An 18,944-nucleotide genomic window follows, 5' to 3' on the forward strand; every position below is an offset into this window, starting at 1 on the left:
GCTGTGTGTACTGTGTGGTTTGTACAGGTCTATCTGTGAGTCATTAGAATGACAGTATCTAAGAATATAACATCCTGTCTTTTGCCTTAAACACCCAGACTTTACATTACAGTAAATTGATTAAATTGCACTGCAGGTGTCTAAAGCAATTGTGTCTGAAAATTCACTTGTGCTCAGCACCATAATTCATAGCTTTGGTAAGCAGCAATGTAAAATAGCATCTATCTAAGTATCTAAGAGTGTAAATAGCTGCCTCCCATGCTGCCACATTATTGGACTCCATGAGCTCTGACTCAAAATGACTTCAAAATGAATGGGCAGACACGTTTCTTGCTCATGGATGCCTCGGTAGAACACAGAGCAGTTGAGGAACAAACCTAACATTTACAGTCAACCAACAGTAAATAACAAAGGGCAAAAAAAAAAATGCTGCTACACTGCTCTCTGTGGGCTGAAACTGTAAAGCATGTTGCACACTCTGGCCACACTCCATGATCACTGGTTGGACCACTACTGTCTGCTACAAATGTGGTACAGTTCGCTACGCAGTAACTTTTCTTGAGCTGTATTTCGGCCTGAATGTTGGTGCAGGTTGTGTTTGGAGTAAAATGAAAATATAGGAAGACATTGTCAACCAGAGCTTTCAATTTTGAGCCACTAAAGGAGGTATGTAGGTATGTAGTGCAAGACACTTTAACTCCCTGCAAGCGTCCCAGCTCTGTAACCTCTCTGTGTAAGGGCGCAAACTGGCAATCAACAACAGGTGCACATATGAGAACACTCGATCACAAAATGGCAGATTTTGGTTGCTTGGGTGTGGCTCAGAGCAGCGGGGTGAGTCACCGGGCATTTTCTTGACCACCGAATAAAGAGGCCTAACGAGGACTCAATTATGTACAAAAAATAGCCTTTATTGCTGTGAAGCATGCTGGATGCTGCACTATTATATTTTTGAAAACATGGCTTTGCAGAAGATGTTTATTCTGGCAACACAGATGTCCATGTTTTGAATCCTATACAGAATTTCACAAACTATGTTTACAAACTTAGAAGTTATGGCAGCTTGGTAAAATAGTCCTTTTACTTCTGCAGTGTCCTTCAGAGAACATGTTCTTGATGTGGCCACAGACGAATGCAGTTTGTCCCTCAGCGACTGCTAGGGACACGACAGAAGAACCCAGCAGTTTAGCCATGACCTTTCTGTGAAAATGGAGCTATAAAAGGAACAACAAAGGCAAATAGTTGACAAGCTGATTGTAATAATCTAATAATAATAATATGTGAAAAGATTTTGAAAAAGCACCTTCTGCAATTTAACAGAAAAAGATGACAATATATTGGAGATGATGGATTAAAAGTGATAAAACAATGTCACAGAAGCATACAGTGTTGTGAAGCACATACTAAAAACATACAGATCTCACGGAAAAAGCTCACAGAACGTGCAGAAAGTTGAGACCGTTCGTTTGCTGTCCCTAAACACATTGACTGGCTCAGCCTCCACACATGACATCAGCAGCCTGGTGGCTTCTATATTTGGGTCCGACTTGGAGCGTGTTGACGGCCCGGGCCAGCTCCTGCGGCTAAGGGTGTGGACCCTCATAAGCGGTCAACAGATTTCCCTGTAAAGTAACTCTCCAGGGATGTAATCATGGTTAAGTCAGGTCAGTGGTAGCAACTCAGTGAACCAGAAGGGGCAGCTTTAATCCTCTGAAGTCACAGATAAGTAGGACGGAGCAGAGAAGACTTCCTTTTCCTCAGTGACACCAGCTTTGACTCCTCTCACAATACACTTCACAACGAAAAGTGTTGCTGTTACTTTACTATCACTTTGGTGTCTTGCCTTTTGCAGTTTCAGATAGGAGCCAGCAGAGGGCAACATCCAACAAGTGTACAAGCTCGATAGCAGCTTCTGGGGATTCTTATCTTTTCTCTCTCAAGGTTAATGTGATTGAATACCTGGCATTCTGTTTAGTTTCTGGCGAAACAGAATAACTTTGAGACTTTCAACTTCAATATCAGTGGTGAAAGAAGTATTCAGAACCTTTGTAAATACACCAGTGTAAAAATACTCTGTAACAATTAAAGGTCCTGCAGTCAAAATTTCACTTTAGTAAGAGTAAAAAAGTGTCAAAATATACTTAAAGAACCAAAAGTAAAAGTACTCAATATGCAGAATGGCTCATTTCAGAATAATACATTATATATACCACTGGATGATCAATGTGTTCATCACTACATATTGCAGCTGATAAAGGTGAGGCTATTTATAATTACTATAAATACTGCTGCGTAGCATAACCTAGAATAACATATCATAATCAATTAGATGATTTATTATTAATAATCTAAATCTGTGGAGTAATTAGTTACTAAAGAGTAAAAAGTACAATAACTCCTTCACAAATTTAGTGGAGTAGAAATAAAAAGTAGCATAAAAGTACAAGTAAGTATACTGTAGTACTGAGTGCAACTTTTACAATATTCGTCTAAAAATACATCTATAAGCTACAGCTGGTGATATAATGAAATAAAATAAAATGTATTGGTGTTATTAAAATAGGTCTAGGTTAATGTTAGATCTTTAGGTTGGCTGTAAAAAAGGAAATTGTGGTCAAGATAAGAACAAACCTCACAATAGGCAACCCCAAAAAGTCCCCCTAGAGGTTCCAAACAGAAACACTGCTTAGTTTGGGAACCTCTTTTTTTAGGAAACAGTCAGAGGTCCCAGACGTAACGCACCGCGCGCTCAGTCAGCGGGACCACCGCCTTGCTCCTGACGCACAACTGAGTCAGCGGGAGCGCGCGTAATTGATAATTCCCATGAAAATGGGACCACCATAAAAAGCGCGTACATGGCTCCATCCCGCGTTCAACCTAGAGGTTTATAAAGCCAACCAACTTCACGGCAGGTTGCCATACAAGAGAAAGCATCGAGTGGATGTCTTGCAAATAACACCAGCGGAACTTGACATCAGGTAAGGATGAAAATAAATAACTTTGTCATGTGTTTAGCCACGTTTTTTAATTGCTGTTTTGCTGATGAATTAGCCATATGTATAAACTCAGAAATACAGTAGTCAGATTATAATTACTAGAGTTTGGTTGTAGTTGAAATATAGCCCAATAATGTCTGTAGATTCACGGTAAGTCATTAATGATTTGAATTGATTTAAAAAAAAAGAAAACTAAAAACATCAGATTTTTTTGCCATGGTAAGATTCATGATACTTTTACATTTAATGCTGTATTTATCCGTTTATTTATTTATTATTTAATTTAGTATTGATTTAGTCAATTGATCAATACCGTGTTTTCTTATGCAGCTACTTTTTTGGTCAGCTACGGATTTCTATCAGAATAATGTTTTTTTATGGGTGTGGGTTGATTTAGTAGCTTGTAGGGAATCTGATAATAATTTAAATATGTACATACAAGCATTTAAAAAAGATTATGTCATATTATTGTGCTTTGAACAGTAATATAAATATGATATAATTGAATGAGCTACATTCAAATAACCCTGTAAATAAAATGAATAAAAGAATGGTAACTCATGTCAACAAACTATTAGTCTCTTGGACCCTCTGAGCCTCTATGTTATTACTGTTATTATGTTACCTAAACTGTTACATGTGTTTCTATAGGGCACAGTTGTCAGTGATATTCACGTTTAACAGTCTTGGCAATAAGGATTAAAAAAACCAAAACATTAGCCTTGAGCTTAAAGCTTTGTGTATGCCAGCTGTATTATTTTCCAACTTGTTTCTTAACATGTCTTACAACAGTCCACATAAAACAACTCCATTTAAAACACCATTTTCCCCAAAACCACAATGAGTGTCTGCATACATTTTTAGCATGACAAAGACCAGTAGGAATCCTTTACGCACATACAAGCTATACCCTATGACTAAACCATATATGTGGTGTTTTTGTGCTCTGTTAGGTAAAGAAGCACAATGGAGCTAAAACCTTTACTGAAGAAGCTTGGCTCAATACTTCGCACCATCTTCACATTCACCTTTGCTCTGGTGGTCCTGGGCATGATGGTGTGGGCATACGTTGACGGTTTCCAGTTAGTGACCTCCATGTATGGAATCATCTCCTTTGGCTTTTATGGACTACTCCTCTCGCTCCACATGTTGGTCCAGAGCTTCTTCGCCTTTATTGAGCACCGTCGAATGAAAGCTCTCACATACCCGTGCACCTTCACCAAAACCATTGGCTTCACTATTTCAGCTTACCAGGAGGACCCTGTCTATCTTAGAGAGTGCCTTAACTCCATCAGGGCCCTCAAGTATCCTGCTGAGCTGCTCCGCATCATCATGGTGATCGATGGGAACACAGACGATGACCGGTATATGATGGAGATGTTCAGGGAGGTGTTTGCGGACATGGACCCTGGCTGTTGTGTGTGGAGGAACAACTACCATACATGGGACCCCACCCAGGCCCAGGAGGATGTGGAAATGGGCCCAGGAAAGGATGCTGATCATATCATAGTTGAGGATCCACAGCGAAAAGAGGTAGAGCAGCTGATCCAGAGCAAGAGTTGCGTGTGCATCATGCAGAAGTGGGGCGGCAAGCGGGAGGTGATGTACACCGCGTTTAAAGCACTCGGGTCATCAGTTGACTTCATACAGGTATCTATTATAATTCATATTCCTCATGTTAAGAAACTTTTACTGTAAACATTTTTTAAGAATGAGACTTTCTTTCTCCCTCCCCCAGGTGTGTGACTCAGACACCAAGTTGGACACTCTGGCCACCGTGGAGCTGTGCAAAGTGTTGGAAAGTAACCCCAAGTACGGTGCTGTGGGAGGAGATGTGATGATCCTCAACCTGAAAGAGTCCTACATCAGCTTCATGAGCAGTCTGAGGTACTGGATGGCTTTCAACATCGAAAGGTCCTGCCAGTCCTACTTCAACTGTGTGTCCTGCATAAGTGGTCCTTTGGGTAAGGAAAATACATTTTTTCCCCCTCTGACATTGGTCAAAGTAATCATTCTACATGTCAAGCAGTGGTAGTCATGGCTTTAATGCACTCTTGTAACTCATTGTAACTAATTCCTGAATTGTTCCACGAAGGTCTGTACAGGAACAATCTCCTCCAGCAGTTTCTGGAGTCCTGGTACAATCAGAAGTTTTTGGGAAGTCACTGCACATTTGGTGACGACAGACATCTTACCAATCGAATGCTGAGCATGGGCTTTGCAACAAAGTAAGATGCTTGCATCAGACGCAACTATCTTGATAGTGCAATCTTTGCTGTCATGATAAAGGTTTCATAGATGTTATTTTTTTGCCATTTCCTTTAGATACACAGCCCGCTCCAAATGCTACACGGAGACACCTGCTCAGTTTCTACGCTGGCTCAACCAGCAAACTCGCTGGACAAAATCATATTTCCGTGAGTGGCTCTACAATGCAATGTGGTGGCACAAGCACCACCTCTGGATGACCTACGAGTCCATCGTCTCAGGCATTTTCCCCTTCTTCGTCACCGCCACCATCATCCAGCTGTTCTGGACAGGCACGCTGTGGGACATCCTCTGGATCCTGTGCTGCATCCAGCTGATTGGGCTGGTGAAAGCGGCTTACGCCTGCATCCTGCGCAAAGACATGGTGATGGTGTTTATGTCCCTCTACTCGGCTCTGTACATGACCAGCCTGCTGCCTGCTAAGTACTTTGCCATTATCACCATGAACAAAAGCAGCTGGGGGACATCAGGCCGACGTAAGATTGTTGGAAACTACATGCCCCTCCTCCCGCTGTCAGTGTGGGTAGCCATTTTACTAAGTGGGCTTGGTTACAGAATTTACGAGGAGAGTCAAAAGGACTGGTTCACTGAAGCCAAGATACTAGAGACTAGGTTCATCATCTTTGGCTCTGTGGCATACACGTTCTACTGGCTGCTTATGATATCCCTCTACTGGGTGTGGTTCCGCAAGTCATGTAGGAAACGCGTCCAAAGTTACACATTGAGTGTGTAGATCCAAATGGACCTGTGAAGAACTAAGAGAAGGATAATAATTTATTAAAATTCAACCACTGACCTTATTATATTAAGTGGGTTTCATTTATTTATTTTGTCTAAGATGTCATTAAATAATGGACAGGTATGCAGCTAAACCATCGAACCTAAAAAAAAAAAAAGAATGAATATTGTTTATATTGATGAATATATTTAAGGGCAAATGTTTGATTCATATTCGTATTGCACATTTCAAGGAAACTGTACTGAGGGCTTCTGAGCCCATGCACTTCTCAGGTTTCTCTTATGGACGAGATCGCTTTCCATCAGATATTTGTTCATGATATCTCAAGTTGGGAAAATTGCAATTTAGATTAAAAAAAAAGTATTTAAAGGTGTGGGCAATATATCTTGGTTTATATATTTTTAAAAATATTCAGACAATATGTCCACGTATGTGAATGTACAGTAGATTACTTTAACAACACAATGAACTCCACTTGCTTGACTGTGTCGGTCTATGACCATACATGTACCACTGTTGTTGTTATTGCACTGGATCCTGGATGACACTTTCTGCAGCATTGCACATTTACTTGAAAATACAGAAAATGGCAGTTGAAGTATTGCGCAGTAGGAAAAATGCACAAGCAGAGAAAAATAAACTGTACCTCTATGAGAAAACTGGACAATGTTGATGATGGCAGTGGATCAAAATATGGAGTATCTTACTGAAACATGAAACCTTTATGTAGTTGCTGTACCTACTCTAAGGATGTGTGTAACATGCACGTTGTTTAGTGTCATATTACATGCCTGGAAATTGCCGGAATTTTTTTTATGGTTTTGAGAACTTGTATAGAAAGGAAAAAATAAAATATTTTTCTAATGTGTACTGTCCTGTTCTCTTTGAATCAAGATTGCATTATATACAGGGAAAAACAAAAAACTTGACTTGGTAAATCAATGTACAATTACATAATACAGTATAAGGGCCACACACTGATAAGCAAGGCAAAATATAACTTGACCTCAAATTAGGCTTCACGCTACACACCAGAGCATATTTACTAACATCAGTGGGCCGTGAATGTCCAAATTGTACATAATCAAAGATAAGATAAGATAAGATAAGATAGACTTTATTGTCCCAAAGGAAATTTGTCTTGGAAACATACATACAGTGTCTGCTGTTAAAACAATGCAAATAACACATTACATACACAGACTGTTGCCAGTCCACATATCCGCACACACAGTACCTACAGTACATGCAAAAGACTGCCACCAGCCAACAAATACATTTCACACTGCCCGTTGTACAACGCACCAGTTAAGATAATAAAAATAAATAAAAATCGGTGTTACAGGGCTTAAGCTCTGGCTAGCTTGCCATTTAGGGCTTTGATGGACAAGGGGACAAAGGAGTTCTTAAAGCGGTTGAGCTGCACTGGGGGATTCTGAAGCGTCTCCCTGAGGGAAGAAGCTGATATTCAGGGTGGAGGATATGAGTGGGGTCTGAAATAATCTTCTCAGCCTGTCTGATGATAGTTTCATCAAAGACGGCCTGGAGTGTGGGATGCTGTCTGACTCCCATGGTTTTCATGGCTCTTTGTGTTAGCCGGGTGATCTGGGCTTTCAGCTGTACACTGAGGTTGCCAAACCAGGCCGAGATGCCAAACCGCAGGACGCTCTCAACTATGGCGTGGTAGAAGAGGAGCAAGACTTTCTGGTTGACACCAAAGACCCTCAGCCTACGAAGGAAGTGTAGCCGCTGTTGGACCCTAGTGCAGACATTTTCTACCTGAACACTCCATGTCAGTTTATTGTCAATGTGTATGCCCAGGTATCTGTAGGAGTCAACCTGTGCTATGTTCTGGTCATGAATAACCACTGGTGAGTGGTCTCCAATGTATTTGGGCTCGAATACCATCTCCTCTGTTTTCCTGACGTTGAGGATGAGGAAGTGTTTGTCGCACCACTGCACAAAGTTCTGAATCTCATGTTTGTACACAGCTGTATCCGATGTGTCAGACATGAGACCCAGGATGACTGTATCATCCGAAAACTTGATCATGCAATTGTTAGCAGTGCTGCATGTGCATTCATTTGTGTAAAGGGTGAACAGGACTGGTGAACTGACGCACCCCTGGGGGGCTCCGGTGTTGATGGTCAAGGGTTCAGACAAGGTCCTGTTCACCCTGACCTGCTGGGTACGGTTGGTGAGGAATGAGTTGTACCACTTAATAGTGAAGGGGTTGACATTCATCAGCTGCAGTGTATTCAGGAGAACACGAGGCTGTAGGGTGTTTAAGGCTGAACTGAAATCTACAAAGAACAGTCTAGCAGATGTGGGGTCAGGCTAAGTTACAAGAATAAGCACAATGTAAAGTCACAGATTTGGGTGCAAAGTACATTCTGATCAGAAGACAAGAAAGGAGATGTTTCCATGTAGGCAAAATGCACGGTTTTTCTCACATGGTTTGCTGGTAGACAGCCTCACAGAATAGGTGGTTCAGTTGTGTAAACTTGGGTTTACTTGTGACTGAAATTAACTATAAATAATATGTTCTGTCTATTTCAGGTCACTTAACACGAACAACGAACGTTGTTGTTGATGCCACAATATTGATTCAAAAACTAATCATAGGAAGATCACCTAAGACATTAATTTTATTTTGCTTTGTAACTAGAAAATATATTCCCCTGCCTTTTGAAAACCCCAGTGGACAGGCTCTTTTTTTTTAGCGGATGGATGTTCTGAGATGATTTATCATTATTTGATTATATATTTATTATTCTATATATAGTGTGCTCGCACCTTTCCCATCCCTACTCTCATTTTTTTCTGGCAGCCTTGTGGCTTTTTCTTTTTTCAAAACAATTTAGCTTGAGTATTTATTCATGAGGTATATTATTATTATTATATCTCTTATGGTGTTGTGTGTTGTGAAATTTGTCATCTTGTGATGCGAGTAAATTCACATTTGGGGAAAAGTTCATTACTTTACATATAGACCTTCCATAAAAAGTTAATATCTTCCAATAAAACCTAAACGGAGCTCAATAGAACAATATTCCATTTGGAGTTAAGACGCTTGTGTCTCGTATGATTTAAGAAGTGTAAAAATAATGTAAATAACATGCTCAGTATCAGTATGAAGCTCCGGGGATTAGGAGGATCTTTAAGCAAGGCAGGCAACCTGTAACCAGTTATATGAGCCGAGGGGGGACAGCAGTTTTTTTTTTTAAAATCACATTCAAATGAATGATATGACTTTATGAGAAACTATGATCTCTGTTTTAAATGGAAATATTAAGGCCTTACATGTAGAGTGCAGTTCTTGCTCATAGCATTTTGGCGAGCCGTAAAGGTGCAACAAGAACAACTTGTTTTGTAATACTAACAAACGATTGTGGAGCTGTCGTTTATAGGGGGAGCAGAGCTGTCACAATCCCATTGATGCAAAACTTATGCAGGACTAAATAAATATTTATGTTCAATACAAAAATAAGGTCATGAACAAGGTGTTACCGGTTGCTCAAACAGATCAACACCCAAAGAGCTTTTCTTTTTTTCAAATGTCTAGTGCCCTTCAGTCAATCATCTTTACGTTTCTGGGCTTAGGATAAATGATCTACATTCTGATGTTAGGTGTGGATGAGGATGATTCCCAATGGAAAGTTCATGTTCATAATGACAACTTAGCTCAAAATAAGGATTAAATAAACAATGAGAGGAAATGTGCTTGAATATGATTTGTTATATAATTGTATATACAGCAATGAGTCCACGGGCACATACACTCACAAGGACATTAAACTTGTGTTCTTAGATAGCCATTAGCAATACAGTATGTACAAGACATTGTACGTCCCAGGGCCCTCGCATCGGATAAGGAAAAACTCCCCAAAAAGACCTTTAACTGGGAAAAGAATGGAAGAAACCTCAGGGATTGCAACCGAGTAGGGATTTCTCTCCCAGGAGGGACAGAAGTGCAACAGATGTCATGTGTACAGAATAAAAAACATAATGCAATTACAACATAATCAATTCAAATGACAGAAATTATAGATATACTGTATATATAATGAGAGCAGTAGGAGCAGAAATAGTAACAGAAAAATGATTACTATAACAAACAACAGTAGCAGCGGCTATAGTAGAATGAGAATGATAATAGCAGTTATAAAAGTAGAAATATCACAAGGACTCTTTTTTCTGCATAAGTGCTTTTTATTGTACTTAAAGTACATTTTGCTGATTGAGCAAACTTGAGCACTTTCACTTAAGTTACATTTATATTCTCCTACATCACTGTTCATCCTGGTGACAAATGAGGCTCCGAGAAGAGTTGTTTCTGTTCAGTGCAACTGATGGAAGTCAGACTACAACTTATAATATTATGGTCATCTAAGGCATCCTAATATATGCTTCTTATGATAATTAGAATTTCTCCTCTCCACTGCCACTTAGCTGCTGTTGTGCATCGGCCGTCTTTGACTAGATGACAATACCATGGGCTCATCAGGAAACCCTTCCGCCCTATCTGAAGTAATTTCCGACTGTGGTTAAAACAACTGTTTGGCAGACAAATGTTTTTTCTCACATGAGTAAAAGTGTCTGTTTCCTCAAGAGCAGCATCAACGTTACTCATCAGATTTCAAAATATGATTCCATGTTTAGTCTCAATAGCAACATTTTACCATGGATACTTTGTCTAAACTGTAAACCAGCAAATGTGGCTCTCAGAGGTCTGAGGTGATTTACAAAAAAAAAAAAAATTATTTCTATACAGTTACAGCGCCTTAATGAGTCATGGTAAGGAGTAAAGAAAAATGTTGGGACCAAACCAAGAGTCTGACGAAGCCAAACATCACTTCCACTCATATCTGTTTTCAATTAGCCTGTCCTCCCCACACCCTGTCTGGGCCGCCATCTCTGACGCACATGTTGGGGTTCAAGTTTGATCCGTTACAAATGGGGAGGAAAAGTATGCGTTGCGTCACCTTCAGCACGAAACTCTTTCCGGTCTCATTTCGCCTGAGCAGTGTTGTCTTAGAAGAAGCTGCAATTTACAGAGATACTTTCCCACCAAATTGCAGTTGCTCCAGAAAACATGTAAACTTATTGCGTCATGATTAATATAAGATGATACACACTGTGGTAGATAAATCAGTACTACATGGGTTACTAAAATACACGATTATGGATAATTACATGTTCTTGCTCGACACAGCAACATCCTACAAGTTTGTTGTTGTTTTATTGTTGTGGCTTGTGGTTTGCATTACCAATGCAATATTTTCAAAGATTTACTGTCTATATTTTGGTTTTTTCCTTTTACTCCTTTCTCTACTGCAAAAAATGAACCCAAAAGAGGTAGACATGAGACAATGAAGCAATTTACGGAATAAAAATGAAGAACTCTGTTAGATCATAGTCATTTTTGGCGCACGGTATTTGGACAAATTAGGCTGAGGGTGTTGCCTCAGTTTGTCGAGACGGCTTTCATGTGACGACCTCAGGGTCAGCTGCAGCATGCACACTCATACTGGTGGCCATCATTTACTGGAACTTGCTCAAAAACACATAGTTTGAAGCTGCATTCATTCATTCATGGACATCAATCGGAGCCCACAACTTTCCCCAAACTTTTTGAAGTCACTGTCTGGAGGAATCAGTCAGAAACATGTCACTTTGTTTTTGAGATGAAGCCGTCGTCCCCTCTTGGAATTGTTAGAGGCACTGAGCATCATTTCCCAAAAATTAAAATGAATGTGTCAATTAAAAGAAATGTTACTTCACTACACTGATGATATTAATTATTATCTGAACCTCTGGCACCGTCTAAGAAATAACAACATGCTAAAAGGTCCTCATGCTAGTCAGTGTAGTTTTAAAAAAAATGGTCAGAATGGAGTTGGTCACTTCTCAGAGTTCTAATGAAAACCAGATCATTTCTGCCTGAGATACTGTTTATGACAAATATACCTGGGGCAGAGAAACACCAAAGGGTAACGATTATAACACATATTTGCCAAAGGTCAGCTCTAGTGGAAATAAACTTTGACGTCATCGTGTCTTTTTTTCTATATAATATCGTATTTAAAGTGTTTTCAAATTGTGATTAATTGGAGCTAAACACGCAGATAAGTACGCTGATTGCTTACTTCTATTGTGATGGGTGTACATGATGGGCGTACCATATCATAAACCAGAATGAAAGCCTCAAACAGTTCAAAGTTACAGGCTAAGAAAGGGAGTCACACCTTTTTACATAGAACTCTGACATAAAGGAGAGATTTATGGCTCTGACAAATGTGAGATCTGCTGAAGGAACTTTTATGACGTAAAAACTCAGTGATGCTTTTTACCTTGCAGGCACTCCCCTCTGTCGAAAACTACCAGCTTACAGTGAGTTGGGGCCGATACAGTAAAGTGTCAAGAGGCCTGATTTTGGTTTCCTTGGAAACCAGTGGAAAAAAATACAAGCAATCTGCCCATTAAATGACAAGCGGAGTGTTGAGTCATGTCTGACTATATTTAGATGCTCCACAAGTGCTTTATAAGACTCGGAGGTCCCAGTCAGTCCTCACACTGTATTTCCTCCACAGATAAGACATCATTAATTTAGGGAGGATTACTGTGGGCTTCCCAAGCTATCAGCAGACTGGTTTTATTTAGGCGCCATCAGATTCTTCAAATGAAATTATTACATGGAAAGGGAGGAAAAGAAGAAGCACCCAGACATTAAGGCTTCAGGTGTAATCAGTTATATTTTTTTAGCACTTGCGCTGTAATATGACAACGTATCCTCATACAATGGTTCCTATGATATCCTACGAAAAAATAATCCAGCTACACGTGTCAATTTCTGCTTATTACATGTATACAGTCTTTTTAAAATGCACTAGTGGCTCTGTGAAGCTGCTTAGAGATAGAGGGCATAGAGTCAGGTGATCACAAAAATTATAAGCATTCATCCTCTGGGCACCTTGGGTAGATGTACCAAATTGTACTTCAATCCATCCAGTAAATGTCAAAACATTTGACTACAATCCAAAAAACCTCTTGGAGGTGATTAAGGAAATGTAAGGGGGTTGCCAAAGTCATTAGGATTCCTCCTCTGGGAACGTCCGTCCAAAACGTCATAGCATTACATCCTACAGACGGTTTAAACGGCAACAACTTGGGTCCATGTCTACTTCCTGTCAGCTACTGTCATTCACATACACTGCAACAACGGTTAATAAAAGTAGAAAGGTCATTACTCCACGGAACTCACATTGGTGCCAAGCCATGGTATTCTACATGTATTTGATTGAAATTGAGCGTCTTTGTTATCAGTAACTAACCCACCATCTACCAACCAACCAGCTGTTAATGATATTTAATAACTTTTAGGAGGGCTAATGTCAGCCAGGTCTGTCCATTTCTGTCAGTTAGTTGACGGCAATTTTTATACCTGGTACTTGTTACTTTATTGCTCTTCAGTGAACTAAGTTAGCATTTGCCCTTTGATTAGTTAACGTTAGCCAGAAATATCTCTGTTAAGGCATCCTTCATTCATTTGGAGATATAACAGTTAACTTTAGTAAGCAATAACCCTTGTGAAGGTGTAAAAGAAATAGACAGGGAGCGGCAGGATTGGAGAGTGAAAGCAAATTGAGCAGCCTCTCTAGCTTAATCGCTGTCATGGCTTAGGGGTATGCTAGCTAATAACACAGGCTGGATGACTAGTATGAATGGAAGTCACTGAGGCAAACTGCATGCATTGTAGCATACGGTCAAGTCCTATATTTACTGAAAGGCCATTATAACCATTGATCTGGTTATAATCACAGTCTAGTCAGCGATAATAGGTTGGCGCTGCCCTGTTTGGATATACATCAAAATGTAGCTAACTTGAGTTTAGCTATATTCCGTTGCTGGCAGAGCCATAACAAGGAAAACAAAGACGCACAAATAGATACCATTTTTTTTTTTTTTTTTGGTGGAAGCATATTTACAGTCAAAACAAGACAGATATGATGTTTTTTTAGTGGGATTCGCCATGTCCTCTCATTAACTTCAGAAGAACTGGCACCAATGTCTGGCACAAACACTAGAATACTGTCAGGATGACGTAATGACCCTTCCTTCTTTTTATATTCATGCACTGCAAGAGGAAATAAAGTGGGACACATTTAGAATGTCTACAACTGTGAAATGGTCAATAGTTAGTTCGATTTTTTTTTACTCTTGACCAAAGTGGTGGACCAACAACTGACTGAGAAATATTAAGTATTTAACTAAAGTTTAGTGGTATTATTAGACTCAACATTATTCTTAAATGTGATCATTTTTAGGGGATGGAACTGTGGACCTGGACTTCTGATTTTCTAACATCAAGCGTGTGAAATGTGAAATCTTTTTTTATTACTTGGTCTTGCAGTGGAAACATTTGATGTAGTGTGTTATCTTTATCATTCCTGAGTCCCTTTTGCATTAAGAATGGGTGGTCTCCAGCAAAAGGCAGGTACTGTATTGGTGTGGGTTGACAAGAGCAGACTGTGCCTGAGTTGTCTGATGCCTCCCTCTTGTACCTGGAACCACCAACCACTGTTCCAGCCTGCCCTGTTATTAGAACAAGAGGTTCTTAGCAAATATGTAACTATTAAGAAAGAGGTAAACTATTTTGTAGCAGAGCATTCATCAATAACATGATTGTTTGCTACGCTTTCTCTAATTTACTGAGGATTAAAGTTCACAAGCTATAAACACGCTGTTGTCTTTATATGGAGACCGACTGACTGTTGTCTATGTGATCTCACTCAAAGTGAAATTACTCTGCAGCTCAAAGATGAACATTAAGCATTGGTGGCATGCAGTTTAAATATGTTTCTGTTCGTAACACATTCAGTTAAAAAGTACCAATGACAAAATAACAGGATGGGCAATATGGTTCATGGTAATCTGGAGTATAAGGTCTATACTGCATCTGAATCGGTCACAAGCACTAGAGACCAACGTGTCCGCCTGATTCTGACGTCACATTGAGTCGACAGAGATGTGTGGTCATGACAACATATTTTGTGTTGGTATTTTAAGAAGGGAGTGGAGCGAGTAAAAAGAGAAAAGATAAAGAAAAACAAACAGAAGCAGCCTAGGTTGCCTGGCGATATTTAGAGGACACACCGTATCTGTAAAATGAATTTGTGAATCAAGGGGGTCATATCAAATTAAAATTTACTATTCAGCATCTCAAATGAGAGGAAGACTCGAGAAGAGAAGAGGGGCCGTGATACACCAAATAACACATACCCTTTGAATAAATGCCTTCAAAGCAGAGTTCTGTTCAGATTTCAAAGTAATCTGTACTTTTAATCACTTTAGAACAGCCTCGATAGCAGCGTTAATGTTAGCGGTCTCTATTGTTGTTGTGATTACTCCTTGGTTAGGCACACAGCTGACAACAGATTGACGGCTGTGTGGGTCCCACTCCCACGGGGCTGATTAGCTAATTGTTAGTCCCCCTCCCACGGCAATCATTGGTTCGATTAGTCTTTAAATGGGGAAATCCCTGGTTTATGCCTTGATGCCAGACCAATCAGTCAACTCGACCTCGGTGGAGTGGGAGCACTCAAAGGTCTGGAACTAGGCACATGTGTTGTCTTTAGAGCACATACGAAGTCATATCTTTGTGTGCAGTGACAAAAAGTGCACAGTGTTTCCTCAAAAACACAAGGTAGCTCTCCCTGTTACCAGACAAATATAAACCCTGAATGCAAAACAGCCCTTCAATAAATACTATAGTAAACTTCTTACATTTAATACTTTTGAACACAATAATACAAGCCTTTGTAAATGCACCTTTCTTTCAGACTCTGAGATAACCCTGATGACATCATCTGGGTTATTTTTTCAGACTGACTAAGCTCTTCCAGAATCACAAAAGACTTTAAAATCTGAAAATTTGTTGTAAAAATATTTATTTTAATTTTTTTGTACTTGAGCTTTAAATCCAAGGACTACATTTCTGAAATTCAACACATCTGCCTTTAATTGTCTTTTTATGTTTCACTTTCTCAGACTTCCTATTTTCTCAGTTGTTTTCTGTTATTATTTATTTATACCTCTGTTAGCTAGATAATCCAGTCTGCCTCACTATTGTGCGAGTGAGGAAATATATACGGTAAATATACAGAAAACATTCGCCATATTCACCACAACAGTGGCAAAGGAGTTGAGTTTTCAATAAAACATTAAAAATGTATCTTTCAGGAAGGCAAACTGTGCATTACATATTAATCGTTCACGATCTAATATTGACCCCTCGTGTCATGTAAAAAAAAAATCATGTCAATGCAGGTAATCAATATAAATGGAAAATGTGTTGGGGAAAAAAAGTGATAGGGAGAATGGAGTGTAAGTCAAACTGACCCGAAGCAACCAGGTATAGCCTGCCGCTCCTTTTTTGAAGGAGAAGCAAAGTATAAAATCACTCAATTTACTAACTTACAAAAGGATAAAGAGTATATGTTATGTAACGTTTAATTACTCTCACTCTGATTGACTGGTCCATAAAGGCTGGCTATGACGTCAGAGGGTTTTCAGCTTTGGTTTCCACTCTAACAAATAAGTTGTTGGCAAATATATGTATGTAAGTATGACTCAAGTGTCACATTCTCAGTAAAGATGTGTTTTGCAACATATGTACTTCCCCATCATCACATATGATTCAGATTTGTGTTTGGGGATGTTGTATTTAATTTTAGCAACCAAATATTCTCTGTACCACAGCCCCGATGTGACACAATGAAAATGTAGCAACAAAGTTCAAGCTAAATATCCCCTGAGAGGTCGAGGATGTCTTCTTCTTCTTGTGCTTTCTAACATGGGACGTAGTGTGTGTGTTGCTGCCTCCTTGTGGTCACCTGAAGGCTTGACTGTCTCAGGTGGCTGCATCAATTAGTTTTGTGGGATATTACATTTGATGGTAATTGGAGAACACTGCACAACGGCAAAAATGTTCACAACATATCAAAAGCAAATTATGCAGAATGGTACCTTTTAGAGTGTTGGGTATATTTAGATTATTATATCATTATAAAATTCTATGACTTAACCGTCCTGTTACCTTCAAATTTACTAATATCTTTTATCCTTGGGGTCAAGTTGACCCCAGCAATTTAAACCTCCAGAAAATGATTATAAAATTGCTACCCAAGGTTATGTGTCAGGTACTTTATGTACATCCAGAATACCTCTTATGCAACTATGGAGAAATATGCAGATCACCATAAAATCTCGCTGATTGACCTAAAGTTGGAAAGAGATATCTTTTTGGTGTTTTAATTAACGGCTTTATATTATTTCTAAGTACATATTTTTGTTATCTATAATATTTGGAACGAAAAACAATTTCTGTTATCAAGAATAGTAACATGTATTATGTTTGGGGTCAATTTGACCCAAGGAAAAACAAACAATTTATTTCAGTATTGTCTGAAGGGACAGCGCCCACGAAATGCAACCAGACGTTCATCCACAGTCACGTGAGGGCCTGGATTGTAAAGAAAGGGTAATCGCTGAACCCGCTTGTCCCATACATCCCGTATTGATGCGAGTTTGTCACGCTCTCGTCGGCCCTGCCTTGTTTCTCTGTCATCAAAGCGTATGCCACGGGAGAAAACATGGAATGTGTTTAGAGACATGCTGGCTGGAAATATTGCCCTTCCAGTGTCAGCAGCCCAAAGGCTTGCTGTTGCTTCGCCTTTTGACTTGTACACTCCTGCCAAAATGAGCAACCCAATGTAAAAAAAAAACAAACCTTTCCTTAGAAGTAATTTTCAGTTGAGAGAGAGCACAGAGAGCACCAAGAGAAATGGTTTAGAAGGCTGCTGTGCAAGCTTTCATATGTTTGCTCTACCCCGATCAATATCTTCACGGAACAATATTTTCCCGCCCCCACGTGGGAAATATCAAAGTTCTCGCGAGAATGATGTTTTCCCCTCCCCCATGTCGTGTGAACTATCAGTGGTTCTCGCACTACTATAGTTATGGTTATGTTAGGTTAGGGCCCTAAAGCTTTTTGAAGATTAGAAAATTACATGTTATAGTGACCAAAACAACCAAAACAAATGTGTGTAAAATAGATATTTCTTATATGTTTTATACAGCTAAAACAGCCTGGGGTCAAATTGAGCCCAAAGAACACTGATGCATACAGGACATTGAAAACATATCATCATGATCATTTTATGTTTCCAGTTGTCCCCATTAAATTAGGAAAAGTCATTAAATATGAAGCAAAAATGATGTCAATCATTTATTTGGAGACGTTAAACATTGAATGGGGTCAAATTGACCCCAAAAGTATAGAAGGGTTAAAAGCATTTTAATGCAGCATAATTGTTGTAGCTGATTGAAGCGGAGCTTACGTTAACTACACAGTGTAATCAAAAACATTTTACAAGCTCACCATATGTTTTTATGCCAAATCAAAACATGAAAGGCGGCAAGTAACTTCAGCGGTCAGATGAATGTAGAGGAGTAAAAAGTACAATATTTCTGTACTACAAGCATCTCAAAATTGTACTTACAGTAAGTGAGTAAACCTCGTTAGTTACTCTCCATAACTGTAACACTCAAATGAGCATAGTTGCGGTTGTTTCATACAGTTCAGTGCAGCCCGGGCACCACTGATAGACATTAGTATCCTGCCCTCTAGTGGTGGAAGGAGTCACACACAGGCTTTCTGTAAACTATGACGTAAGGCTCTATGGAAGACCAGAGGATTGATGAAATGCCTTTATTGCACTACATGCATCTTCCCAACTCTGAGAATCCCAAATCCTCATCTCCATGTTGAGCATGATGCGTTTGCTCTGGCTTTGTTAACCAATACAGAGCTCTGCAACAGATAAGGATAATGTGTAAATCAGTATATGATACCAACTACTATCTGCCTTCGCCAGGTG

General features: G+C 39.5%; 2 protein-coding genes across 16 annotated transcripts in view; one reads left to right on the forward strand and one right to left on the reverse strand.

The window, feature by feature from the left end:
- Positions 1–890: 890 nt before the first annotated feature.
- spaca6 (sperm acrosome associated 6) overlaps positions 891–18,944 on the reverse strand; it is a 49,181-nt gene continuing 31,127 nt past the window's right edge. For all 15 annotated transcript variants that reach the window (XM_031852586.1, XM_031852588.1, XM_031852595.1 and 12 more), the window contains one exon: positions 891–18,877. In XM_031852586.1, the coding sequence (XP_031708446.1) occupies positions 18,784–18,877 (94 nt within the window). In that variant the 3' untranslated portion in view covers positions 891–18,783. The remainder of the gene's footprint in view (positions 18,878–18,944) is intronic.
- On the forward strand, positions 3,963–6,732 carry has1 (hyaluronan synthase 1). Its single transcript, XM_031852613.1, has 4 exons — positions 3,963–4,646; positions 4,735–4,960; positions 5,092–5,224; positions 5,322–6,732. Exons 1-4 carry the CDS (start codon positions 3,963–3,965, stop codon positions 5,995–5,997), a joined length of 1,719 nt encoding a protein of 572 aa, XP_031708473.1. The 3' UTR covers positions 5,998–6,732.

This window comes from Anarrhichthys ocellatus, unplaced genomic scaffold (assembly GCF_004355925.1).
Source record: "Anarrhichthys ocellatus isolate YVR2014 unplaced genomic scaffold, GSC_Weel_1.0 scaffold13, whole genome shotgun sequence".
Lineage (NCBI taxonomy): Eukaryota > Metazoa > Chordata > Actinopteri > Perciformes > Anarhichadidae > Anarrhichthys > Anarrhichthys ocellatus.